Here is a 27769-nt window from a genome sequence, read left to right as displayed (position 1 = left end):
CCCTGGCCCAGCCCCACTCTGGGCTCAGCCCCTCAGTCCCACCCCTCTATCCAGCCCCAACTCAGCACAGCCCCAGGGGGCTCCTGCCTGGCCCCACTCCCCCTGCCCCCAGCACACACAAATTAAGGGCCCATCTCCTCGAGGTCCTTCCCCAGAGCAGCTCCTGGTCCCGAGAGCACCTTGGCCTTCCCTCCCCATCTCTGCAGGAAAGTTCTTTGCAATGAAGTGCACATGCTGCAATTCCTTAAAAGAATAGCAAAATCACTCTTTATAAAGGGATTCTTGGAGAGAGGCTCAACAAGTCTGGAAAAAACAGATGCTCTGTCTGAGAACTGAACACTTAGAACACAGCTTTGCTCCAACAAGAAGGCATTTCCCAGTATAAAGTGCACCTTTGACAACAGACCCAAAGCAAACTCCAGCATCAGGAACAGAATTGCACCACTCTTACAATCCCTGATTGTACACAGATAAGGCAGATAAAGGCCTTCACAGGACGAGGCTGCTTCTTGAAGCACAATGAGAGGTTCTTTAAAAGCTTTGCCAGAGGTGCTCACCCCTCCTCAGAGCTGCTGCTCCCCCCACAGAGCAGAGGCTGCACCCAGGGCTGCACACACAGCTCAGGCCCAGAGAATGCAGCCAAACACCTCCTGGTTACTTCAGCAACAAAGCGTGAGTGAGCTCCCACCAGCCTCCTCCTCTTTCTGCCCAAGGGCTGCCAGTTCCCCTGGCAAAGGGCAGGAGGAGCAGGCAGAGGCACAGCCCCACAGCTCTCAGCAGCTGCCCACTCTGCTCCCAGCCCCAGCTCTTCCTTCCCCACTCCAGAGAGAGAAATCCAAAGCTCATTTCAGCTTCTGAGCTTTACTGAACCTTTTCCTTTGCATTTTGAGCATTGAGGGCAGGAATTTCCAAGCTTCTAGGTTTTATTTAACAAAAGCAGCCTTCCCCTTAGACCTGAGTAAAAGATGAGAGGAAAAGGGGCTTCCCTCGCTCACCTTTGCAGCTGGACACTCCCCGGGAGAGCTGCCAGCAGGGGAACAGCCCCCAGCCCTCGGCAGCTGCACAGGGGGGAAGGGACGGCACAGGAGCTGCACTGGGAGATGCAGGAGCAGCGGGGGAGGGCTGGAGGCACGGCAGAGCTCTGGAGAGCTGCTCCCTTCCACAGCACAGGCACCAGAGGCACTCAGGGCTGCACCCACTCGGCCTGGCCAGCCCCCAGCCAGCCCCCCAGCCAAGGGACACTGTGAGCAGGTTTTGCAATTCAGTGTAACAGTAAAAACACAACATTCAAAGTATCAAAAATACAGTGCAAAGCCCCAAAGGCTGCATGTGGCTGCCATGCACTGGGACTTCAATAAAAACTGTGGTTGCACTTACAGCAAGAGGCCTGCACCTTCATCAGCTTTCTGAGTACCAGGAAAGTCATCTTTGGTTACCAAAGACTCCTCTCTCAACCCCTCTGTGGCTTTTAAATGAAATCTGTTCTCCTGCTGCTGCTGCCTGTGGTTACAGCGAGGCTCTAGCACCTTACCCTGGCTTCAGAGAGTGCTCAACTCCTCCCTGCCTCAGGTACTGGGGAAAAAACCAGAAAGCAACCAAAAAGCCTTGAGCTGGAAGCTTTCCTGGCAGCTCTGCAGTAACACGAGATCTGGAGGAGGGATGAGGAGCAGAAAGAACAGCACCAGTGTCCTCAGCAGCTCCTGCCCTCGGGAGGCAGCGCAGAGCTGCGGCTGCTCTGGCCGCACAGTGCCCACACGGACGGAGTTTGCTGTGCTGGAGGAGGCTGCTCATTGCTTCACAAGTCCATTTGGAATATACACTTTGCTTGAGTGCCCACATTAAAACACAGTGCCATGTAAAACACACTCCTGTGGGGCTGCAGGAGCTGCCAGCCCCGTGCTCACTGGCCAAAGGTCAGTCTCTGCTTGCAGCCGGGCTCTGACGCCCGCCGGCGCGGGTCGCTGCCCTCGTCCTGCCAGCTCTGCTTCATGGGAGTCAGGTGGGGAGCAACCACGTCGCTGTCCTGGGGAGAAGGCAGGGATGTTAGTGATGGCACCTTCACTTCTGCTTGTTATCCTAAAGCAGGGGCAGAGGGAAGGGGCTGGAGCACAAGGGGCTGGGGAGGGGCTGAAGGATGGGGGTGTTGAGCCTGGAGAAGAGGAGGCTGAGGGGAGACAGCAGCACTCTCTGACACTCCCTGACAGGAGGCTGCAGGGAGCTGGGGGTCGGGCTCTGCTCCCCAGTAACAGTGACAGGACAAGAGGAAACAGCCTCATGTTGCACCAAGTTGTCTGTTTAGACACTTTGTCACACCAACATGACTTTTCACATGACACAAAGTTCAATCAGTGCCAACCCATCCCCACGGGAGAGCCCAGCGCAGCCAGGCCGAGCTGCAGGAAAGCCAGAGGAGTGGCTCTGCCACAAGGCCCAGATGCCCAGCTGTTTCATGGAAGAGTCAGCTCCGAGACAAAGGTGAAGAGCTCAGAGAACAATTCATTACCTGTGGCTTGGTGAAATCCTTCTTTATACACCACTGAATAAAGTACTGTTTTGCAGCTGAAACGACGCCGGGATCCTGACTCGTGCAGTACACACGGATAACCTGCTCTGCAAACGTCATGGGCAGCAGCTTGGAAACCTTTGGAATGAAAAACACACCAGCTTCAGCCTGTCTTGGAACTTAGAGTCCACTGAACTTCAGTTTTCTCATCTGAATACAAATGGAAAGCATTAAACACATCCCACTGCAGCCCTTCAGCTCCATCCAAACCTCAGCCGAGACCCCCAGTGTGTTCAACACCGTTCACGTGTAAAAGGGCTCCAGGCTGTCACAGTCCTGCAAGGACATGGAGCCCACCAGCTCTCCACAGCTCCTGCAGGAACCACCCCCAGGGACTGCAACCACCTCCCTGGCAAGCAGGGAGGATGCTGCCCTTCAGAGCCAGCTGAGGTAAAGACAAGCCTACCTGCTTTTTACTGATCTTGACTGTCTTGTAAGGATCTGCCTTGCAATAGAAGTGAACATTATCCACAGGATTCTTCTCCTTCATTCCATAATCCATGTTGATAACCTTACAGGTAACACAAAGACAATGGTATCTGTTAATATTTGTCCTTAGTTTTCCCACAACACACACAAAGGGGTTCACTCTCTACATGACACTAATTAGACAGAACAGTAATTAGCAAGTGATTACTCATTAAAACAATCTGGCATTTTTATTTTGTATCTTTTCTTCCACCACTTTCTGCTCTGAAGGCACAATATTGCCACTGCACTGGTCCCTGTCAGCCTCCACACCGTGGCCAGGCAGCAGCACAGCTCACAGGCCTCAACAGGATGTTTGGACACTGGTCCTTACACCTGCTTGGTATCCAACAGCTCTGAGCTCAGCAGGAAGGAGCCCAATCCCCCATCACCTCAGTCTGTGGGACAAGGAGAGCACAGTCAACTGCTTTCAAGCTAAAGAAGCTGCTATGGTTTCCTTTGGCCTGGAGGGCACCTGCAAGGCAGAGGAGCTCCAGCAGTGACCTGGGATGCTCTCTGTGGAGAGACAGTCCTCAGCTCTTCCAGAATTAACATAATCAGGGATTAAGCTGCTCAAGCTCTCTCCTTCCCACCAGTGCAGGCTGGAGGCTGCAGCAAGGTGCTTGACGCACAAGCCACAACCCAGCAGTGCCTGTCACGCATCAGACAAGCCACACCAGGAGCCAGGAGGTCACTGTGCCCATTGTCCTCACTGGGGCTCACAGGTTACTTCCCTTTGCAATCTGCAGCAGCAGTTCCTGGACTGTGGACTTTAATGCCCATGTGCTAAAACCCACAGGTCTCCCTGCTGCTCCTTCTCAGAGCGAGGACAGTCATGGGAGAACACACAAGTGGGAGCAGAGGTGCCCAAAGGCCAGTCCAATGAGGCTCAGGCCCTCCCACCACAGCAAACTTCCCAAGGGGGAAGCTCTCAGAGCCTGGAGCTGAACAGCTGTGACTAGGTAACCTCATGGGTTTGGTTTTACACTTTGCAAACGTACTGAAACCTGTCTCCAGATTCCACTATGGTACACCCAAGGATGGAGAGGTTTCTACTCTGAACCTGCTCTGAGGGATATTTACATCAATGATGAAATCTTCAGCCTTCAGTTCCACATCTGGAGGATCCTTCTCTGGCTTGCAACGAGCAATGCTTTCTGCCAGGCTGTTGTTCTGAAAACAGACAGCAACCCACGTTACATTTATGCACCATCAGGTTTACACCAGGGCAGCACAACAGATGCTGTCACCGAACTGAAGCTCTCACGTTTCACAGCCTGACAGGCTCTGCTTGCAGGCACCTGGCTGGGTGGATCTTTGCAGACCTTAGCCAGACCTCCCCTAATAGTTTTTAGAAACAAGCCATGCTCATGTAACTGGGAAGACCCAAATAGTTCCAGTTTGTGGAGGGCTCTATGCTTGCTGACAGGAGGAAGGAGATGGGGGGTGGAGAGAGTCCAGAATGCTGAACCACATGGAAGCACAAAATGAGCACCTCCAAGTACTGTTCTCCTAACCCAAATGATTGGCAATGAAGTTCCCCAAAGCTGAGTATTGAACACTAAACACTTTTACTGAACCTCTTTTTTCCCCTTTAAACAAAAGGCTGCAGGATCTCATCCCTCCAACCAAGCTGCTACACATGGAACCATTACAAATCACACAGGCAAGACCAGTAACATCCCTGAGCACTATGGATCAAGCCCCAACACTCAGGCAAGATCACTAACATCCCTGAGCACTGTGAACAGAAGCAGATGCAGCAAGCTCCTAGGCAACCTTTGGAGGGGCTGGTGGCCCACTTCACAAGCTGAAACCCACAGTGGAGGCTTTTCCCAGTCTTGGAGCAACCTGCTGACAGCAGGGCCAAAGCCAAGCAGAGGGGCCTGGAGTGACAGAGTAGCTGCTCATGGGAATGTGCAGGTTCTCATTCCAAGGCTGGGGCTGGCAGGAGAGAGAAGGTGCCTGTTTACCTTTGTCTGGGATCGTTCTTTTCTGGGGAAGGTGCAAGATCTGACGAAGCAAGATTCCCTGGGAGCAGCTGAGGCTCCTGGGAGAAAAGCCTGAGAGGATCCAGGAGAGAGCAAGGGAAGGAATTCAACTGGCAGCATTTCTGATGATTTGTCCACTGCAAACAGGGGAAGGCTGCTGAGGAGAGCAGGAAACCACACCTTGCCAGGCTGAGGCATGTGTGTGGTTTGTTGTGACTCAAGGAAAGTGAAAGCAAACCTAGAGGAAAGACTGGCCAGGATGCTGCCTGTGGTGACTCTGTTTCTGTTCTGCCACTAACTCTCTCCTTTTCTTTGCTGTTGTTTGCTTGCCTTTTCTTTTTTCCAGTTTGCATTAAATTCAAACCAAAGTTTCCACATAAGAACTCTGCACCTATGTGGGATATTCCTCTGGCTCTGGCCAGAGTGAGGATCACAAAGCTGGACAGGGCTTTTGAGCAACCTGGTCTAGATGAAGATGTCCCTGCTCGTTGCAGGAGGGCTGGAAGAGATGACCCTTAAACCCAAACCATCCTGGGATTCCAAACAACAGCACTGTGGTTTCCTGAGGAGGACAGACAGAGCTGTCTTGTCTGGCCATTGCTCGCTTCCAGCACTTCAGAGGAAGTTGAGCCTCCCCACATCCCCTGCAACAGGCAACTGCTGCACCACAGGAGGAAAAGTTCTCCCCCAATCCTCATCTGAGCCTCAGATAGAATTATGGCATCAAGAGTGATCCAGTCTCCTTTTGAAACAGCACGCTGGAAACCCCACAGCTCAACACCTGTGGCTGGATTTTCAAAGGCAGAGCTATTCCTTCCATTAACCAAGGAACTGTTTAAAGGTGCAACTCATGAAACTCACTCTCTTGCCCAGAGAGTATCAGGCTGCCTTATCTTGAACTCCTCCTCTGAAGGGCACAGACTAGACAGTCAATGTACAACCACTTATTGTTTTCCTTCCTCCTGTTTCCTCCTACTTCTTTAACACACTTTTTCCTCAGACAAAAGCCCAGCAAAGCCTCTCTCCACACAGCTTCAAAAAGCTGGATTATTGTCATGAAAAAGCTTTCTGGACACATTCAGCCACTGCTGGGAACTTGGCATAGGAGATTTCAACCATCCTGGCTGAAGTTTGGAGGCAGTTAACCGATGATTTGATGTTTCATGGCTCAGCTACATAAAGAGCAAGAACTTTTGACACTACTTTTAGAATAGCAGTTGAGCAAAAAAATCCCACCCCCCTCACCCTCTAAAAGCCCAAACCAAATAAAACCCACACAGAGGTAAGAGGAAAAAAGGATGCTCAGCAGCTTAGGGCACATTTTTACAGGAACAGAAGTCAAGATCTTCACCAGTGGAAATTACCTTTACAATTTCCATCCTTGTTTCGGGTTGAGTCTCTCCTAAAAACTTGTACAGCTCACGTCGCTCTATTTTGTGCAAAATCTCTCGAGCTTCCTTCAGCTCTGGACAAGTGGAGTGCAGAATTTCCAGGTAGATATTATCTGCCAAAGTTGCATTGATTTTTAAGTATGTCACAGTTCAGCATCACAGCAAAATGCACACTCAGGGACAAAGGTTAAAGCAACGAGAGCAACTGCTGCTTCGGGAAAGCCACTTTCAGAGAATGGCTGAACACACCAAGTCTGACAACTGAGAAGTCACAGCATCATCCCAGATACCAACAGGTTCCTTACAGCTGTTGGCAGAAAAAAACAGCTCAGTTACCACCCTTGCAACAAGCTGTACCATTTCACTGGAAACTCCTTCCTCACTTAGCCCACCTTGTTCAGCAGAATATCCCACAGCCCAGCACTAACTGTCCCAGGGACAAGGGTGTTACGTCTTGTGGAAGCACGAAAAACTTCTTCTGAAGGCTACAAAGATGATCAGGGGACTGGAACATTTTCCCTCATAAGAAAGGCTGCAGCCCTGGGGCTGTTCAGCCTGGAGAAGAGAAGCCTGAGCTCAGGGGGATCTCAGCAGTGCTGATAAATACCTAAAGGGTGGGTGTCAGCAGGATGGGGGCGACACTCTTTTCTATAGTGTCCTGCAACAGGACTGGGGGTAACAGGCACAGGCTGGAACACAAAAAGTTCCACTGAAATCCAGGGAGCAAGTCCTTTGGTGCTGAGGTGAGGGAGCCCTGGCCCAGGCTGCCCAGGGAACGTGTGGAGGCTCCTTCTGGGAGGTTTCCAAACCCACCTGGACACGTCCCTGTGCCCCTGAGCGAGAGGAACCTGCTTTGGCAGGGGCTGGGGCTGGAGCAGCTCTGCAGGGCCCTGCCAACCCTCATCATTCTGGGATTCTACTTGTGTTAAATCCCCAGATGGATGCCAGCATCAAAGCCCCTCCTCCTGTCTCCACATGAGAGCAAAGTACACAGGCTGCTTCCCACCACCAGTACCAGCGGGTGTGACACAGGTTTCCTTTGCTGTGGCATCAGAGCACAAGGTTCCTGTGGGCTCTGAGGATGCTCCCATCTGTCACAACCAGTCCAGTTGCATGTTGTGGCCAGAGACACCCCAGCAGCTGCAGCAGAGTCCTCAGGGAAGCTCTGTCACGTACCAAACACCTTTAACTGAGGGGTGTTGCTATGGACAAGAAACCTCTCCCCAAGGAAAAACTGCCTAGGTATCCTCAGACTGAGAGGAGGGATAATGCAGGGGAAAATAAGCAGCCCATGAAGACATCCACTGTGTAAAAGCAGTAGTGACAAGGTGTGGTTTGCTGTCTCATCCTTTACTAGAACTAGAAGCTTTGCTTCTAGGAGGCAACAAATGAACAACTAATGTTGGTTCTTCACCCATCATGGAAGAAAACTAGGGAACCTTCTGCTGCAGAACCTAGAGGTTTATCATCTGCAGAGATCCATGAGCCACTGGATGATCACTCATCACAGACTATTGAAGACAAGCCCACTGTCCTCTCAGAAGCCCCCAGGCTGCAACCACTGGAGGCAGGGAAGTGCCTTGGTTTAAGAGAAGATACTTGTCCTTCATGGTTCCTTGTCACCTCTGCTGTACCTATTCCTGCCACCATTCTCCTTGCTGTTGAACTCCTTGTCAAACAGCATAGCCCCAGCAAGCAGCTCCCTGTAAGAGGCAGGGGACAGTGCTGGTCTCCTTGCCCTGAGCTGTGTTCCTCTGTATGGGTCATCAGGCAGATACACCAGGCCCCTGGTGCCAACTGGCCAAGCACAATCCATCTCACAGACCCCGCAGCCTCCAGGAAACACATCCTAGCCCATCTCAGTTCCTGCCTTTCTGTCCAGCCTTCCACAGCCCAACACTGCAGTTCATGCTCTCCAGAGGCTGCTGCCCTCAAAGCCAGTCCCTTATCCTGCCTCAAGGGAAGGGGCTGCAGTGTCAGAGGGGCCAGGCAGCTCCTCAGCACTCCCTGCAGGTAGTGGAAGCTCAGGAAAATTGCCTTGCCCCTCAGGAAAGACGCCTTGAGAGTCCTCATGAGCTGTAGCCCACAGGTGCTGCAAGAGCTGCCAACAGTTGGGAGCTCCCTTCATCAGGGTCTGCAGCATCTGTAGGGCCCTGCAGCCAACCACAAACCCCTCAGTGCAGCAGAGTCTGCCCTGCCCACACTGGCCCCATCCCCACGCTGCATGAAGCTGGTGAGGGCATGTCACAGCACCCAGCACCAACCACAGGAACACTGGTGTGCCCTGTGGCAAAGACCAGACAAAAGCAAGAGCCCACAGTGGTGAGAAGCCATGAAACTACATAACAGAGAACCCAAGAGAGCTCAGGGCAGTTTCTGTGAATTCAGCACCTCCTCTGGTTCTCTTCACAGCACTGAGCCAGACCTTGAGAAACTCAAGAAAACAGCCCAAATTTCACTCCACGATCAGGCTGAGGCTGCCCCACGTGTGTCCAAGCAGGAGGCACAGTGCTGCCCTGGGCACTCACCCCACAACAACCAGTCTCACAAGCTCTTGTCTGAGCAGCCAGAAACTTTCAGCAATAAATCAAGTTGCTCATAGGTTCTGCTCTCCTCTGTTACAGCTGCAAGCAGGGTAGCAATGTCTCAAGCCAATCAAATCAGACCCCACCAGAGTCCTCCGAAACCTGCCTTAGGGTTTCACACTGTAACACCAGGTAGAGAATTCCTATGTGTGTGTTGCAGTATGAAACCAACCCCAAGGCAGGTTTCAGAGGATGCTGGTGGGGTCTGACTTAACTTGCTTGAGATGTAGTGTTGTCAGAACTGACTTAGATCCCACCTGTGGCAAGTACAATAAACTCAGGGCACAGGTAGCACTCCTGACAGCACTCCTTGCCATAACCTGAATTGGAATGGGTCTGAAATGTAAGAAGTTGGTGCCTTTCTCTCAACATAAAAGCAATTTAAATTAGAAGGTGTTGAGAATCCTAGTCATGGGTAGGGCCTCACTCTGTGTTACCAGTGTTGTAACAGGTGCTCATGTTCTTCTACTGAAATAAAAGCCCTGAGGGCTCATACCTGTCAGCTTGGTGTAGGCTTCCATGTCCTCCATGGCTGTAGAGATCTGGAACAGCTTTCCCCCAGAACCTTCTATCTTAAAGAATTTGTCTGCTTTTTGAAAGGCTTCTGTTATCCTGGTTTGAGACAACATGGACACTTAGGAACAGTATTCTGAAGCACTTCATTGCTCAGGAGTTAAAAAAGCAAATGCATGGGTGTGTTATAAACAGAAGGGGATGGATAAAACTGCATCCCAAGCCCATGGCAGCCCCCGAGGGTGCTGCAGCTTGTCCCGTCTCTGTGCTGTCACTGCACACTTCAGCAGCCTTTCCATTCACTGAAAATAAGCTCAGATCAGACCTCAACCTTCTTTCAATGAATGAGCAAGTGCACTTTGTTCTGCTTTGGAGTTGAACACTGCTTAGATGATTGCAGAACCCTACGAGCCAGTGACACGGTCACTCTGCTGCAAGGAGGCTGCCTCACACATCCTTCTAGCTCCAGGAGTTACCAGAGAACACCAAGCACTGCAAACATGAACATGAGGCATTTGTAGGCAGGGAAAAACCAATGTGCTAAAGATCAAGATCTTCCAGCATTCCCTGTGTCTTGTTGTCACTTCCAGCTCCTACACTCATTTGGATATGTCTATAATCATGGTAAGCTAAGAACTAGACTTCTTGGCTGTTTTGCTCTTCACACACAGTAACTGCCAAACCTCACCATTTTTAGAGGACCACTGCACCAGGAACTGAAGCTTATGAATGGAAGCAGCCATGAATCACCCTTGTGCTGTGTAATCCTCCACGTTCCTTTCTTCCAGGCTCTGGATACTCAGCAGACAAGATCCCCATGAAAAAATATCTGGGAATGCTAGTATTTCTGCTTCTCAAGAAAAGCAAAAAGAGTAACACTCTAGGGAAGCTTCTCTAGACCTACAGAAAAGAGGTACAAATGCAAGTACACACCTGCACTAGTCCTGAGCAACTGCTGTGGCATTACACAGACACATGATCATGCCTCAGCTGAGCTAGGCTAAACTTGCTCATGACTTACTCTGGTAGTAACCCTGCTCTATTAACTAGCCTGAGCTAAGTGGTCTCTAACTTGCAGATAAAGACTTCATTTCAGCAGTTCAAACAGCCTAAGCACATCCAGTCCCTGCTTCTTCAAGGCTTTAACCACTGCCCTCCAACTGAATTGCAGGGGGAAGGCTGTTGTTGTCCTCTTTTTCGTTTGGGGTCAATCACAGCCCCTGTGATACCCCAAGCACTGGCCCTTCCCACGAGAATAGCCCAGTAGCTTTTATTCTCACACCACACCTTATTCACACCTTGCAGGGAAAGGAAGGGGTGATACTTGCATGATTTCAATGATGTTGCCAATCTTGTGCTGGTATGCTCGCCGGTGCAGGCAGTTCCGGGTGTGGAACATATCGTACAAGTTCCCAACCTCCTGAATCAAAAGAAACCAGTCAGCTTTTGCTTTTGACATTGTTTTAATTGCAAAGCTAAAACAACCAAGGAATGAAATGAGTGGCCTCCTTCTATGGGCAGCACAGAGCAAAATGGTTCTCTCTCACAACTGACACGTTTTGGAGCAGACTCAGGCTGCTGTGGGAGAGCAGAGACCTGTTGGTGACCCCCGGCAGCTTAGGCAGAGAACTCCTGCTCCTTTAGCAGCCCCTGGCCAAAGCTCCTCCTGCTCAGAAGCCTTGAGCAGGATCACACCCAGGTGATGGTTTAGAATTCCAGGGAGCACTGGAAGGGGCTGCCCAGGTGAGTTGTTGAGTCTCTTTCTCTGGCGACATTCAAAACCCACCTGGACGAGTCCCTGTGTGCCCTACTCTAGGTGGCAGGGGAGTTGGACTGGAGGATCTTTCGAGGTCCCTTCCAACCCTTAAGAGTCTGTGATTCAGTAATGGTTTAGCAGAGTCTCCCCTAGAAGGAGGTGCCACAAGCCCTTTCAATCTGAGGCTCGCTCTGCCCCTCCCTCCCTTACACAGGTTGCTTCTGAGAAGAGCTCTCAGAGCAGCAATGACTCCCTCCTCTGCTGGGCTGAGGAAGCTGCCCCTGCCTGTCCCCTCGTGCACAGCCACTGCTCACCTTGTCACGGGTGCAGATGTGCTTCTGGTTATTCACTTCACAGACCCGAGTGAACTTCAGTAGTCGCTTATAGTCAAAGTTATTCTGGATTCCAAGGTGGTGGCAGTCCCTAAAAACATCCCAGAGCGTTCAGCAGTGAGCTCATACTTGTACACACAGCAGCACTGTTTCAGCAGCAATTCATAATAAAAACAGAGACTGTAAGATTTGTACCTTGCAAAATAATCCCATTTGTCAACATCAATGCCATTCTTCCTGTTAGCTACTATCTCATACAGGAAGCTTTTCTCCTTCTGTCGTCCTCGGTAGGGCCACTAACAACAGGGGAGGCCAAGAAGAAAACACATCAGAAACGAGGAATTCAAGTGTGCACACAACATCAGAACAGCTTCAGTGAGGAACACAGGGACAAGGAAAGCGCTGACAAAGCTGTCAGGCACAAGAAATGCAGAACCAGGGTGTAGGCAGCTGATTTCCCACAACAGCAGGAAGGACACAAACCATGCACAAGTACTTCACAGCCCTTTCTCCTAAAGCAAAGCCTGCAACTTCGAAAGGCCAAGTAAAAAAAGCATAGCCCCAAAGGGAGGAAAAGGGTGGATGTATTTAACCCTCAGGGGAGCTGTGATGCCCACAAGCATGTCACTGTAGTCTTCTGCAGTCAACTGCACAACTTTATACAACAGTTTAAAACCAATTAGTTAGCTGTTTGAAACAGAAACTGCCAGCTACTCAACTTCCTACCCACAGGGGATGACAGGCAGGAGCCCATCAGGGACCAGCCCCAAACACAAGTTGCACACAAATGTTATTTTCTTGCAAATTTTATGATTCTTCAGCTAAACAAAGAAACAAAAAAGCTGTAAAATGGCCTTGAAATTCTGAAGGTGGAAAACACTGTATCCAAACAGATGAAAGGCTTTCACATCCTCTGCTTTACACACCCTGAAATGGGTGTGAGCACAGAAACACGTGTAAGCTGTGGGAAGAGACCACATCCTGGACAGAAACACCCTGTGCTGATCACAAAGAGCTCCTGGAGGGACAGTGCTCAGGACACAGCTCGTGCTGAGCGTGTTCATGACAGGACCCAGCAGCAACACAGCCCAGATGCCTTGGCACAGAGGAGCTGGTGCAACACGACAAGAAGATCCTCATACCAGGAGGGGGACAAGTCCTGGCAAGGAGGTAGCCACATATCATGGATGACACTCCCTTTCCTGTTATCTTGCTGGAAAACAGGCACTGAGAGCAGACAGGGACTTGCACACAGAGTTAAGAACCTAGCACAAGAACAACAGAAGTGACAAGCTGCAAGGTGTGTGTGCAAAGGAGCAGATCAGTCTGCAGGCTTTGGAAGTGAACATCCCCTTCCTCCAGGATCTCAGACTGACTTTTCTTATGCTAAGTTCCCTGTGTGTGTCACCCTGGTACAATGACACACTGCTACAGAAGAAAATAGCAGGTAAGTGCTACTGCTTGTGGGTGATTTGTCTGGGACAACACACAAACTCTAATTAGGACCAGACTGTCATGACAGATCTCCCACTGAGGGTCCTTGAAGAGATGACAAGTTAATTCTTCCAGAGTTGCAAGGATTAATAAACACAATGTCTTCCTTGTCTCTCATAGTAACACATTTCTTTCCCTTTCCCCTCAGCCTCTCTGTTTGTTACTGCCATAAACCCAAGCATCTTGGTACTGCATCCCTGCCATGATGGCTCTGGCACTGCTCACTGCCTCATCTCTGCCACCTCTTACTTTTGTTGCTCATTATCAGCTCTTCACCCTAAACTATCTCCACACAGCCACCTGAGAACACAACCTCCCATCACCACTCCTTCAGGCATCCAGTGAACAGGCTGTGACCCTAACCTGCTCCTGGAAGGCTTCCACTGACAATTCAGCTCTCTCAGCCTAGTTACAGTGAGTCAGGTTCACTAAGCACAAATGACACTCTTAAGCTTGATGCTAACCTGAAGACTTGCAGGTAAGGACTTCTGAGGAAGATGTAAGCACATAACACAGTGAAGCTACCACCACAGTGAGACAGCACTGTTAAGAAACAAACACTACACTTCTCTAGCATCTCTTGTGCCAGGATACTCAGAATTTCATGGAGCTAAATACAACCAGTGAAACAGAGCAGGAGCAAAAATGATCTACTCTGTAAACCTAAAGACATTAATGGGGATGACCACAGGAGCACTGACTCACCGATTGCTCACAGGCAGCTTCATCTATAGGCCCTCCTATCTGCTCTTTGATGAAGTTCATGTCTTCCTCCAGCACAAGATTATATGACTCCATCACTCCTTCCAGTTTATTGGAGGCGATCAGGTGCTCAAACATTTTAACAGAAGCAGTTTCATGCTGTGAAAAGAAAGACCCCACACAAACCACCTAATTGCTGCATTCTGAAGTTTAAGGATCTTTCCTGCAGCAGCTTAGGTCAGCAGCACTGCCTGGCAGGGCACCTGGGCAAGGTGGTAGGAAAATGCAGCCCTTGGGTGACTTTTTTACTCCTTTTGTATACAACCAAACAGGAAACCACCCGAGTCCAGGAAGAGAGCTGGTAATTTCATACTTAAACAAGCAGTAGCAAGACAGTTACAACGCTAAAACAACCAACTCTCCTGTGCAGAAGGTCAGTGAGTTCACTCAGCTGATTTTGCCTGGTGGAGGCCTGAAAGGACCATGTCACATCTCATTGACAGCAAATGCCCCTTGTTGAAACTCAAAGTTTCCAAAAGCTTGAATCCTAAACACTGTATTAAATACCCTGGCACTGGACTGAAACTGGAAGGGAAGCTCCCAGACGATATTTTGTATCTGTAGAACACTCTGAAGGAAGTTCACAATACACACTTCAAGGCACAAGGCTGGCTGAAAACCATCACTGTGCCACCTCATTGCTCCTGTCACCCAGTGTGACGTGTGCAGGAGAGGACACACGAATGCAGATCTCACAAAGGGACACAGGAGCTCAACAGCATTTGCACCTTCATGGGAGAGATGCTGGTGTCAAGCATCTGCCCTCACCTGCTTCTCCCCACACCTCCCTCTGCTTTGCTAGTGAAGTTGCTTTTGCTGCTGACCTTCCCCAGACAGTTAAAGAGAACAACAAGGAAACCATCCCAAGATTAGAAGACAACATTCTGGTTTTTAACAGTGGCTCCAAAATGATGCAGTAAGGAAAGGCTGGATGATCAGTAGAGTCTCATCAGCACTGGCAGTCCTTACAGGTAAAAACTTGAGTTGTTTATTTTCACTTCAACAGTAAAAAGCCTACCTTCCACTTGAATCCTGGGCGAGTGAGTGGAATAAATCTTCCATCAAACATGTGTGAAAATGGCCCGTGACCTTAAGGATAAAGGTTACAGGGTTTAATGCTGTCAGGAAAAACACTCTGAGCAAGATAAAGATGTGGATTCTCGTGTATTTGACTTGATCTTGACATTATCTATGAGGAGGATTCAGCCACAGTTGAGTCCACTTCCCTAAGACACCTGAAGTAGTGCCATTACCCACATCAAAGGCAAGTCTTGCAGCAACCCTGAGAAGCTTAGTCACTGCGTGCCAGCTCTGAGGAAGGTAAGTAGTTATAAAACATTCATAACTAGTGGGGAAACACTCTGAAATGTTACAAGAGACCTGAGGACATCACAAAAGGAAGCCACTGAGGGCAGAACTCTAAACACCACAAGGAAACGAGACAGAAAGCAGTTGAGAGTGGCCACAGATTCTCCAGGAAGAGTTGCCTCTGGGCTGACGAGGAGCAGATAAATCCCCTCTCAGAACACAGTCGTGCACTGAACAGCCCAAACCACAACCTGATCTCACAGATAGTTTTTCATCCAGGTGAGCTTTCAAAGAGCAACAAGCCACCTCCAATGTTGCTTACCCAAATCATGGCAGAGCCCAGCGATTTCGACACAGAGGATGTCTCGCTGGGTTATATCCAGTTCTGGTTGTCTCTCCTTCAGTGCCCGAACCAGACAGCCTGCAAGGTAGCCCACCCTGGGGCAGGGGGGAGATGAAGAAAGCAAAGAGTGTTTCAGGCTGAGCAGAGGAAAGAGCAGTTCACTCATTCTATTCTGCTCCATTAAGTCACATCCCTTGTCTGAGAGGCAGCACATAACAAATACTGAAAGCCTGGCCTGCAGGACATCACAGAAACCATTTAGTTCCTGCAACTGAGTTTTAGTCATCAGGAACACACTGGAAAGCAAAAACCATTGAGACATCATGCCCAAAACCCAGGGACAACAGCATTCTGCAGTGCTTGGCAATGCACAACCATGGAATAACCGCAGAGGTGAAGCACAGTGCCCTGCTGCCAGTGTGCAGTGCCCTGCTGCCAGTGTGCAGTGCCCTGCTGCCAGTGTGCACCTTGAAGCACCACAGCTTACACATCACCCTGTGACCTACACTCAGCACAACCCCAAAGGTCCACAACACTCACCAAATCATTCTGGTCTTCTTTCAAATGGCTGTTTAACAATGCCTTATGACAATTACTTCTCTTCCTTTTGACCTCTTCTAGACCTGGTGCTTAATTCCCCTGCACCCTCTGTCGTCATGACATGAAAGCAGCAGGAATGAACAGTCACAAACCCCTATAAACTGGTTACAAACTCTACACCAATGTCCTTTTCTCCTTGCCTCAGCAATGCCCCTTGCAGAATCCAAGACAATGTTTTCTATGATGAGGCAGTCTCTTTTTATTGTACTGTTTGGTGCTTTTTCACTACACCAATAAGTCCATAAACCTTGTTTCTTCTATTTTAGCATTTTGAAAGGATACACAAGTTAGAACTGTCCTAAGTTTAACTAAATAGACTAATTAAACTGCTTGAAATAAAAGGTTGTGTATACCACTGGAATTTTCAGGCTCTTGTTGTGAAAGCTTTGCTTATATCCCCACACTTTGGTCCTTCTGGGTTTACCAGAGGCCATGAATTTCAGCTTGCCTCACTGATTTGACCCTTTTTTGAGCATATTTTGAGTGTCAAGGAACAGGGGCAGGAGCCAGACTTACTTCACTTGCCAAATCACCTGAATAAAAGCCACTGACTAGTTTAATTTCTCTGCACTGTGGGACAGAACTTTAAAACATCCTTAAATTTGCCATTAATCGGTTTCTTTGTGGAGCGTGATCATGTTCCATCATGTTCCCATTGAACCTCTATTACAGCTAACAGCCTGACAATGTGCCAGCCACTGCACAAAGCAACCCAAATGCAAACACTGCAGAGAAAACATTACATTATGCAATGCAAAATGTACAAATGCAGATGTTACAGAGAAAAATGGGGTTTTGCTGTGCTGGAGAGTGTAAGAGGATTACACCTCATTGCAGTTACCCCCAGCCAGGGAGAACATAAAGCACTCAGAGCCTTTAATTAACATTATTCTCAACATTGATTCATTTTGTATCCTGTACCTGTTTATTAAATGAAGTGCAAGGGCCACAAAACACTTCAGCCCAGAATCACAGAGGATATCCTGGAACATCTGAGACCCAAACTGCCAGCACAGTTCTCACCAACCGCTGCTCAGAGGCAGCGATGCCCCGTGGCTGGCACTGCACCACAGGGGAACCAAACTGGGGGAAATCCAAATGCAAGAGACCTGCATGCATGACAGCATCACCTTACCCCAAGGAGTGTTCAAAGCGGTTGTGAGAGGCTCCTGGAAAGACAAAGTAAGTGCCCCCCAGCTGCTTAATGTATCTGAGGCGCTGAAACTGAGGGGTGTCGATGATCTTCACAAGAAGGGGATGTAATTCAATGTGGCCATGCACTGGATCGTTAAAAACCTGCAAAAGCCAGACAATACTCTAATTAACATTTAGGATTTGACTTTGAAAAGAAACAGGCACCAAGGGAAAGGATTTCTGCAATGGGAGAGGGCAATGGGTTGTTTTCTCCTGTAAAAAGGCTGTATCCTGCCTGTCCTGTATCCAGATTTACCCTGATGAGCTACTTAAGCATGACATCAAAAAAGACAAAGCTGCCCTTCAGAGGGCAAGGGAATTCAAGTGAAAATCTCTAAAAATATTATCTGCACCAGGCAACTCCAAAACTCAGCACTTGAGAAAGCTTCTTTGTTAACCTGTTGCTGCAGTCGAAGCAGGATGCTGCAGCCCATGCCTGAGATCTCCAGTCAGTCCATTGACACTGGCTGTTCCTGTGTTCTAAAATCAAGTGGAACTTTGCAGAGTGGAAATTAAGATTCTTGGGGTTTTTTTAATTAAAACAACATTCAAAACCTCAAGATAACTGAAATATGAGAGAAGTACTCCCTGATCATCCCTGAGCACACCTTCAAGAGACATCTGAGTAACTACACAGACATTTGACCTTTTCCTCAAAACAGCAGATGTAATCTCGTCATACACACACCTTGGTAAAACACTGCAGCAAATATGGGTTTCCTGTGTTGTCTCTACTCTGTGTCACTGAGCTGACAGGGCTCTACCAGATCTGCAGGCTACTAAGGAGAGTGTTGCAGCCCTGGCCTCAGCTAAACCAACATGCACAGCTGGGACATGCAAACAGTGGAAGTGAGGAGTCCCTTGACATGGGCCTGGGGCTAAACAAACCCCAAGGGGAGCCCTACACAAAGCTGTGAAAAGGGAGTGTCTCCACACATCTCCAAGAGCTCATCTGCTCATTCAATCCCTCAACCACATAAAGCTGACAATGTTACCAATTCCCCTGGTTGATGTGGTTTGCCAAAGCCCGCCCACTACCAAGGAGGAGGGCTCTGGGCTTGCTGCTCTGCAAAGGGAAGGCAGCACCAAAAGAATGGGAGGCAGAGAGGTGGGACAGGGGAGGAGACTAGGGGTACCTTCATGACATCCATGTGCTGCTGTCTCAGGCTGTTCAGGCAGGCCAGCACTTTCAGTCTCTCTTCTGGCAGGCTAGAAGGGAAAAAACACATTGCGAGCAATGATCTTTCAGGGCCTGTTCCAACCCTTAAGGTTCTGTGATTTCCCTTTACAATCTGCTGTGCATCTGGAATTACTTGTGCAAGATGATATTACTCTGGTATTTGTTGACCCTTTTAGGGAAATACATATTTCTGCATCTTTTCCAGAAGAACACTGAAAGCATTTGTCCTTCTGAAGCCAAGTGCAGAAGAGAACAACCAACCACAGAAGGTGTCTGGGAAGCAGTGTGAGTGATTCTCCCAGAGACACAAACACCAGGAAACACACAACTTTCTCATCAATTTCTTTTAGGGAAAGTCTGATGTGGAGACAAGCCCTTCCAATTTATGGGGAAGACAACATGCAGTGCCTGAACAACTGACACCATCTTAAGGCTGAGAAATTGTTTCAGCTGAAATGTCAAGGTCAAAAAAAGAGTTTTACAAAAACTTCTCCCAGTTAGTCAAGTGAGTACTCAAGTTCAATGTTGCCAAATTAACTTGAATTTGACAGAAATGAACTTCAGCTCCAGCAGCAGAAGCCCTGGAGTCAAATGATGCTCTAATTTTGAGGAGAATCAATTCTTCTCTTTCGTGAAGGTATCTTGCTGTCATTTGTATTAAATTATTCCAGACCCCTTCACATCAGCTCCTCTGCAGCCACAGCAGTCTGAGAGCACAGGCAGGACAAGTCTGGAGGGAGAGATAATACATTCTCTTGCACCCACTTTTATCAACTCTGCCTGCAAGCCTTGTTGCAGTCTCACTCTGACAGCAAAGGCTTTAAGACAATGAAGCAGGATCTGTTGCCTTTTGCACTCCTCCACAGATAACTATGCTGAGAGCAGTTTTACATCAGTCCTTCAGCTGAAAACTTGAATAGAAAGCAATACTGTAACATCTCAATCATCAGCAAAAAATACTGCTTGATGCACTACACGTGTTCATCCACATCATTTAGTAACTCACAGCTGCATAAAATAGCAACTGCACATGTTGTCTGAGCTGCTGATGAGCAGTTTATGTCTCAACCCCTCAGTATCCTTTTCCCTCACAGGGATCTCATGCAGCCTCTGCAGCCCATGAGTGTCAGAAGCCTTCAGCCACTCGTAGCAATGCTCAGCCCACAATGCTCCTTGACATGGCAAGCAGCTCAGTCTGCTCTGAATGAACTATAACCTGCAAGAGGTGCAGCAGCACCATCATATAGTCATACAACAGACCTCAGCTGCCCAAGCAGGCACTCAGGCCATCCGAGGAGGCAGGACCTGATGGGGTTTTAGAGAAGGCAAGGCAGTGCACAGCAGCACCCAGCACCAAGGGAGGGACGGCACTGCTGAGTACAGGGCACAGCCCGTTGGTTTGAAGCACATGATTATACTCTGAAATGCCACAAAAGTTGAGGAGTAAGCAGGTGGTTAACTGGAAAGCAGTCAGGGGCATCAGGAGGACAGCATGTGGGCATCTACCATCTTGAGAAATCACCGGTGACTGCAACTACAGCAAGAGCAGAAGGACAGCTCTGCACTACAGACACCACAGATTGCTGTGCAACTACCTACACAAACGTTGTCCACAGATCACGCAGCTTAATGCTGGGCTTTGCTCCACAGACTCCCCTCCAGCAGGGCTGCACATGCTCAGAGCATGGAAGGAACAGGCCTGAGCAGGGAGTCCCCTGCAGCAGCCTGAGCTGTCCTTTGGCCCTGACTCCAGGAACATGAACCCCTGCTTTGGTTTTGGGCTCCAGATGACAAAGCATGATGCCTGTGCAGTCCTGCTGTGACTGATCACCTGTCTCTCAGGTCACAGAGCTCTCCCTTTACCCTTCTTTGGACAGAAAACTGTAGCAGGGAAATTTTCACCTGGTGTCTACACAGTAACGGCCACCTCAAACGAGATCAGACAACTCATGGCCTAGTACCTAGCAGGCATAGTCACTCCACCAGGCAAAGCAGCAACACTGCTGGTGAGAACCAGCACTTCCCCATCCAGCCCCCTCCCCACCTCGCTGCTTCGCCCACACCCTCCCTCATGCCACAGGCAACAAGGGCCAAAACACCCCTTTCTTGCATCTGTTAAGAAGTGAACTATTCCAGAGGCCAGCTGGACATTTAGCATGCAGCATGCCACAAAACCCCATCCATTTCCAGGAATACAAGATGGAAACAATGCAAGTTACCCTGGATGAAGGGTGCAGGGGAGAGACAAGTGCACAGGGGTGAGTCTTCAGTGCAGAGTGGAGATGTTTAAAAATAAGAAGAAGGCTTTAGCAATTTCTCGACCAGTTCATGTTTTCAGCTAAACAGAAACAAGATGTCAGATCTCATCAAAGAAAATATCTTGTAAAGGAAAACCTATGAGGAGGTCATTCCACACCCCCAGCACCTTCACACTCTATACCAGCTGAGAGCCCTTCCCAGTTGCTTGGCTGCAGTGCCTGCGCCACAGGCCTGGGAGGGATTTCCTGGCCTCCCTGGTCCTGCCTGTCTGCATCCAGCACTGACAGAGCCCAGCCTACAGCTGCCTGAAGACATCCAGCACGTCTAAGTGTCCATATGGGTGCCTGAGGCTCAGACAACAGCGAGGTACTAGAAGCAACCAGCCCCGTGGCAGTCTTAAACACAGACTGTACATCCACTTGTTAGTTCAATTACGCTGTTACCTTGTACTTCAGAGCCAAATAAAGCCATTACCTGCCTTCCTCATGATACCACCTCATTTCCACCTGCATGCTTCAAACAGCTGCAGTTGAAAACCTTCTTCCAAAAAACCCCTCAAAATACCTTGGTGACTCCTGTCACACCTCACCTCCTCCGACACGCAGCTCTTCTGCCTCATCCTCTCCAGTCACCCTGTCTCCTCTTTAAGCGCTGCCAGGCACAACCAGGTGTCCCCTCCCTTCCCCTTTCACAAGCTGTGCGTGCAGCTGGGATGTCTCAATGCCCTCTGACACGTTGGCCCTGACATGCTTGCAGCACACACCCCAAAGCCCCCAGCAGAAAAGCACAGCTCTGCACTGTGCTACCACACAACCACGCTCCCAACCGCCCTGCGGCCGCTAACCACAGCAGCACCAAGCAGCCCGAGCGGAACAGTTGGGTTTTGAGAGAAATCTGGAGGAAGCAGCATGAACAAGGTTGGCAAAGGAGTAAAGGAAAGACAGTTAAAGGTTAGAAAGTGTCAGGAAGCACGTGGTTAGTAAGCAGGCCCACATCCCAGGAGAGGTGAGGGAAACCAAGGCCAGTGGGGCAGAAGAGGCAGCAGGGCGCTCTGGACACACAGGGCAACAGAGCACATTCACACTCTCTTCTGTCCCAGAAAAATAAGGAAGTACACCCACCACTAAAAAAAGTTACAAGGGCTTTGGGACCAGTCATTTCTCTCACTCCTGGGGACAGTCCCTTATTGCTTTATGGCAGCCTTGGGCTTTCCCGTGCCTGTGGCAGGTGACTGCTGCCGAGCTGCGAGCGAGCACACTGCCTGCACCCCGCAGCTCTGAACTCTGCCACTCACTCACAGCGCAGCCCAGGGATTCACAACAGAATCCCTTCCTCAGTAACAGCCAGGACACTACAAATTGCAGCAGGTGCAACAACGAGCAAAGTCCCAGCAAGAGTAGAATGCCAGCGCCTGGGATTTGCCTCGGGGAGACAGAAAAACGCAGCCTCCTCAGCACCTGCCTACTTGCTAAACATCACTACTGCTGTTGTTGCTAGAAGCAGAGCAGCGTTACCTTTAGGCTGAAAACACCTCTCGCCAAAGCCCTGCAGTTCACCCTGCTGTTCTCATCGGTGCTTCAAACGCGACTGAGCTACCGCCGGAACTCAAGCTTTCCCGAGGATTTTTGTGCTTCTCACGGTTACTTGGCAACTAGGCTGCACGCTCTGGATGGCGCTGGCTGTGCTGGGATCGGCGGGGAGCCGGCCACCAGCTGCAGAGGATCCGAGCCCAGCGGCGCAGAGCCCGTGGGACCCCAAACCGGCCGTGCGGGGCTCGCTGGCGGCCGGGCGGCAGAGCCCGCGCTCCCGCTCCGCAGGGACCTCGCCGCGGACAAGCCCCGCGCTACAAACGGCCTGCTCCGGTCCTCAAGGCCGAACTGTTGCCGAGGGCGGGCGGGGAGCTGCCCGGCAGCGGCCACCGCGGCGGCCGGAGCCCCGGACACGGCGCGGGCCGCCTCCGGAGGCCGCCCCGCGCCGCCCTTCCCCCGCCCCGGGCCTGCGGCGGCCGCGGCTCTCACCAGACGCGGGTGACGTGGAAGGCGCAGGCCGGCAGGTCCAGCAGCATGCTCCCGGTGACTCCGCTCTCTGCGGGGGACAAAGCGCGGCGTCAGGCGGCGGGGCCCGGCGGCGCCGAGGAGCCGCCCGGCCCCCAGGCCCCGGTTACCTCGGAAGCGGCGCAGCAGGCTGGGCTCGCCCACGCCGCAACGCGAGAGGTGCCGGCACAGCCGCTCCGTGTCCCACAGCCGCGGGTCGTCGCCGTCGCTCCCCGGCTCGGCCGCGGGTCCGCGGAGCCCCTCAGGGGAGGCGTCGCGCCGCGCGCGCTTGGCCGGAGCCGCTGCGGCCGGACTCCCCATCGCGCCGCCGGGCTGGGCTCGGCTCACAGGGGCTGGGCTCACAGGGGCTCCGCTCCGCCGGGCTGGGCTCGGCTCACAGGGGCTGGGCTCACAGGGGCTCCGCTCCGCCGGGCTGGGCTCGGCTCACAGGGGCTCGGCTCCGCTCCGCCGGGCTGGGCTCGGCTCACAGGGGCTGGGCTCGGCTCACACCGGCGCCGTGACGCCGCCGCCCCGCCCCGCCCGCGCCGGAAGGCGGGAAGCGCCGCGTGGCCCCTCAGCGCGGCCGCCCCGGGGAGTCGTTCCGGGTGCAAGAGTGCGTGAAGCTGCTGCAGCCCCAGCCCTGCCCTCACCCTGCCCAGCCCAGCACTGACCCACAGCCCTCAGCACCTCAGCTCCACGGCTCTGGGACCCCTCCAGGGCTGGGCACTGCCCCAGCTCCCTGGGCAGCCTGGCACAGGGCTGACACCCCTCTCAGGGAACAGTTGTGCCTCAGCTCCAGCCTCAGCCTCCCCTGGGGCAATGTGAGGCTGTTTCCTCTTGTCCTGTCACTGTCACTGGGAAGCAGAGCCCGACCCCCTGCTCCCTGCAGCCTCCTGTCAGGGAGTGTCAGAGAGGAGGCCCTCTGCCCTCAGCCTCCTCTTCTCCAGGCTCAACACCCCCATTCCCTCAGCCCCTCCCCAGCCCCTTGTGCTCCAGCCCCTTCCCCAGCTCAGTGCCCGGCTCTGGCCACGCTGCAGCCCCTCAGTGTCCCTGTGGCAGTGAGTGAGGGGCCCAGCACTGACACAGCCCTGGAGCTGCAGCCTCCCCAGGGCCCAGCACAGGGACAATCCCTGCCCTGCTGCTGCTGTCACACCACTGCTGATCCAGGCCAGGATGCCACTGCCCTTCTTGCCCCCCTGGGCACGCTGCTGGCTCCTGGTCACAGCTGCTGTCGATCAACCCCCCCTCAAAGTCCTCTCCCTCGAGGCTGCTTTCCAGCCACTGTGACTGCAGTAAAGCTGCTGCAGCTCAAGCTCCCTGTGCCTCAGCTGGGACAGCCCAGGCTGGGGAGCAGTGCCGTCAGCTGGGTGCACAGGGTACACTTCAACCCAAGATTGCTATGATACAGGTGTACTGAATTTTGAGATGAGGCCCTGTTGAGCCTGTGCCCAGCAGCCCGGCCCCGCTCTCTAGCTCAGATGGAGAGGGGCAGTCATGACCCTTGGGTGCAGGCAGGGTGAGAACTGCACACCTACTTTCCCTCTGACTCACTCACCTGCAAACACACTCAAGTTTGATGACTTTGGCATCATGTTCATCTGACACTTGTTTTTCGAGAACTGCTGCCTGGGAGATGAGTTTTGTCTTACTGTAAACTCATCTTCAGGCCCTACTGCTCCTCGGGTGCCAAATAACAAAACCCCCTCCATGAATCACAGAAGAGTATTTCCTAACAGGAAACGAAAGAGAAAATCAGCTTCCATTCCCCACACAGCTTAATTGCAGTCTAACCACACTTTTCCTTCAGGCCATGTCTTAGTAGAACACTTGGGATACGGCAACCTCACGTTACCACGCTGCTCACACGTAGTGCTCACAGGTTTATGCTGTTCTCCTGGCTGGGAAAGGCATTGTCTTAGCAGAGTGTGCAGTTTGCAGGATTCTGACACCACAGCCTGCTTTCCCCCCTCATGCTGCCCACTATGCCTTCTGCTCCCTGCCAGCCTTGCCTGCAAAAGGGAGCGTTCAAAGGGAACAGCCAGGCACACTGCCACAGCTATGCCCCTCAGCATCCCCTGGGGTCAGGACCCACAGTTTAAGTATCTTAAAAGAAAAGCTCTGGTGTCAATAAAGTCATTTACAACTGAACCTGCACAAACTGGCGTGCTTGGGGTTGTTTTGCCGCTAGAGAAGAGGTACAAGAGCTGAAGAGCTCTGAGTTCGTGCCAGCTTTATGCTTCTCTAGTGACATACCCAGCACGAAGGCAGCTGGTGCCAACTAGAGCCTGTCCAGAGCAGGGGTGAGTCCAGCTGCACCCCCGGAGCAGTGCTCTGCAGCTCCTGTCCTTAGCCACAGGAGGTCAGGGACTGGCATCCAGAGTGAGTCCAACATCTCGCCTGTGCTGAGCATCACCCCTCCCTCAGCGTATCGCTGCAGGACTTTCTCCTTTTGATTACTTCATGTAACGTGTCACCTTCTCCTCCCAGAAACTGTATCAGACTGAAGCACAAACAATAGAAACCTCAGCAAGAAACTTCAGACAGGTCACATGAAGGATGAGGAGTTTAAACTGGAAAACCCCAAGGAAATCTGAGGAGCATGAGAATTATTGAGGTCTTTGACATTCCACGAAAGGCAGACAGAAGGCATTGCTTAATAAAGCACCACAGCAAATCAGAGCAGCCCAGGTTAAAATCCTTGGACATGTTTAATTTTTACACAGGAAGGCACTGACTGTGAGACTGTTAAGCATTTTGCTCTTGTTTTAGCTCTTCAACAAATCCAAAAGCATTCTTTTCTATCACCACCTGAAAAGGTGGAAAAAAACCTGTGAACTGCATCCAGTGGTGGCACCTTCACTTTCCTAATGAAAACTCACCATCAGCTCCCTGCTGTCAGCCACAGTGTGGGGAGGGATCTGCAGAGATGCTGAGTAAAAAATCAGCTAAATTCCTGTCATACATCTGCTGAAAGCCTCAGGCTGTAAGGTAGCTCCTCCCATCCCCAAAGGCTGCTGGCCTCCAGGCAATGGAGCAGGTCACCATTCCCACCCCCCAGCACGGGGAGGGCTTTGGGGTCCCCAGCACACACACTGAGCGCCCACGGAGGGAACAGCACCAACGAGCACATTAAGGCACAAAGGTCGTGTCTCTTGCACTTTTTATCTCAAGATCCAAAGGCAAATACTAACAATCGACTGAAATGAAAGGAACTGAAGGGAAGAGTCAGCACACGGCCATTTCCTCCCCTGCACCCCCCTACGGCCAAACCTTTCAGAAAGGAGCACAAAGAGTTTCTTTTCTGGGAAGTTAAAACCAAATCCATGCTTTAAGCAGTTAGTGACTCAAACCCAAAGTACAGTTGGTAAACTTTCTGCTCCCTGCTGAGTAGGGTCCCTGCACATGGACCTTCTGAATGCATTCTTCCTCCATCATTGCTGGCCAGGGTTGTGAGCTGAGACTGCTGCAGGTCCTGTCAGTGTCCTGTCCTTCCCTGCGACCCTGGTGCAGCACATACTAATCGAGCCAAATGAAGTGAACAGAGCTCCTTGAACACATCCTATGTCATCGTTCAGGGGTTTGTTCTTCCAGTTCAATAGACACACAAACCGAAAAACAGTGTTGAGAAGCTTCTGCACAGCTCTAATCTCAAATGCAATTATGGGCTAAGATCAAGCTACTGATTTACAGGAATGAATAAACCTTGACTTTCCTCCCTTTTGGTAAAATAAAACCTACCAATCTCTCAGTGTTAAAAACTCAGTTACATGAGCTGGGTGCTGGACTTTACACACTTCCAGCCTTCAACAGCTATAAAACCCTGTATATACAAACATGCCTTATCTGCTGGGCTTACATTCAGTGTAGATACTACACAAGAGGCCAAGATCTTCAGGAAAAAAATAAGACTAAGAGCTAAGAGTTTGTTAAATGAGTCTGAGCATTTGAGGAGCTGTCAGAGGGCCGAAGTCCCAGCTGGGTTTCAGCTGCAACCAGTCCAATGTCGCAGTACAGGGGCTGCTGCCAGGGCTCCCACAGAGGAGCAGCAGCTCCCCTGGTAGCATTCACTGTCTCCAGGGGGGCAGCTCACTCCCTGACCCGCATCCCAGTGCTGGTCCAGATGCTGCTGTGCAGTTTGAGCCACTGCTACTTGTATTTTGTGGTTCCTGCCAACGCTGCCCTGCAGTGCAATGTAAGGCTGCTGAAGCTCTGATCAGAGATGGAATGTGGCACAAATCATCCAGTTCAAAACTACTCAGCTCTTCCTGAGGCTACACTTCTCCACTCCGGTTCCTCCACAGTAAAACAATGTAAAAATCCCCCATTCTTTTAAAATAAGGCACTTTTAAAGTTTCTTCCCCAAGTACCAAAAGGCTGAAGAAACTGAACAGACTTCACCCACTTCCTTACCCCAGCAGTACAACCGGTATTACTAGAAGCTGAGTTACACTCAGAACCCAACGATGCTCTACAGTAGGCTTGAGAACATCCCACATGGCTTTCTACACGCCTCTCTCACTAAAACAGCTCAGCCAGCGTAACTTATCGCACAGGGAACGAAGAACATCCCCACCTCTCACTCTCTGGCAGTTGCTACTTGCCCCTTGCTTTTTGCATCCCGTGGAAGTTGGGTTCAACGTTAAGGCAACTTGGCAGCTGTCTGCACACAAAAGCAAGAGATAAAGAGTGCAGCGGCAGGACTGGAGCCCGTGGCTTCCAGGTCCCACAGGAAAGGGGCAGTTTTAGTGATTTGCTCTTTCACTGACAACATCCTGGAGACGTTTCAGTAGAACATCATCATTTTCCTGGCAGAGTCGCTTTGCAGGGGACTCGGTGTCACCGTCAATTGCAATCACTCGCTTCTTACTCCTGTGTTCACCTTGTTTTATCATGTTGTTGATGTCCTTCAAACTCTGCAATTGAGATAAGAAAAGATCACGGGTTCTTACAGCCCCATTTCAAACTTTGCTCTGGTTTTCCATCATCTGGGGAGAAAA

The 27769-nt window shown here is 50.9% G+C and overlaps 2 protein-coding genes across 5 annotated transcripts in view; both read right to left on the bottom strand.

Annotated features, from left to right (window-relative positions):
* Positions 1-244: 244 nt before the first annotated feature.
* Positions 245-23264, bottom strand: SAMHD1 (SAM and HD domain containing deoxynucleoside triphosphate triphosphohydrolase 1). Of its 2 annotated transcripts, XM_062008914.1 has the most exons (16): positions 22904-23264; positions 22758-22824; positions 18437-18509; positions 17242-17402; positions 15486-15601; positions 14874-14944; positions 13799-13954; positions 11795-11895; positions 11582-11690; positions 10840-10931; positions 9495-9610; positions 6387-6526; positions 4115-4204; positions 2970-3074; positions 2504-2641; positions 245-2023 (listed from the first exon to the last, which is right to left on the bottom strand). In XM_062008914.1, the coding sequence occupies exons 1-16, from the start codon at positions 23091-23093 to the stop codon at positions 1901-1903; spliced, it is 1848 nt and encodes a 615-aa protein (XP_061864898.1). In that variant the 5' UTR covers positions 23094-23264; the 3' UTR covers positions 245-1900. The 2 variants fall into 2 exon arrangements, with proteins under 2 accessions (XP_061864898.1, XP_061864899.1); XM_062008915.1 differs by lacking the exons at positions 22758-22824; positions 22904-23264 and adding an exon at positions 22254-22483.
* Positions 23265-25446: 2182 nt separating this feature from the next.
* The window catches only part of RBL1 (RB transcriptional corepressor like 1), a 28761-nt gene continuing 26438 nt past the window's right edge, over positions 25447-27769 (bottom strand). For all 3 annotated transcript variants that reach the window (XM_062008929.1, XM_062008930.1, XM_062008931.1), the window contains one exon: positions 25447-27685. In XM_062008929.1, coding sequence (XP_061864913.1) covers positions 27515-27685 — 171 coding nt within the window. In that variant the 3' untranslated portion in view covers positions 25447-27514. The remainder of the gene's footprint in view (positions 27686-27769) is intronic.

Source organism: Colius striatus, chromosome 16, assembly GCF_028858725.1.
Source record: "Colius striatus isolate bColStr4 chromosome 16, bColStr4.1.hap1, whole genome shotgun sequence".
In the NCBI taxonomy this organism is placed as follows: Eukaryota; Metazoa; Chordata; class Aves; order Coliiformes; family Coliidae; genus Colius; species Colius striatus.
Note: the sequence above shows the minus strand (reverse complement) of the source record. Positions and strands in the feature narration are given on the sequence as shown.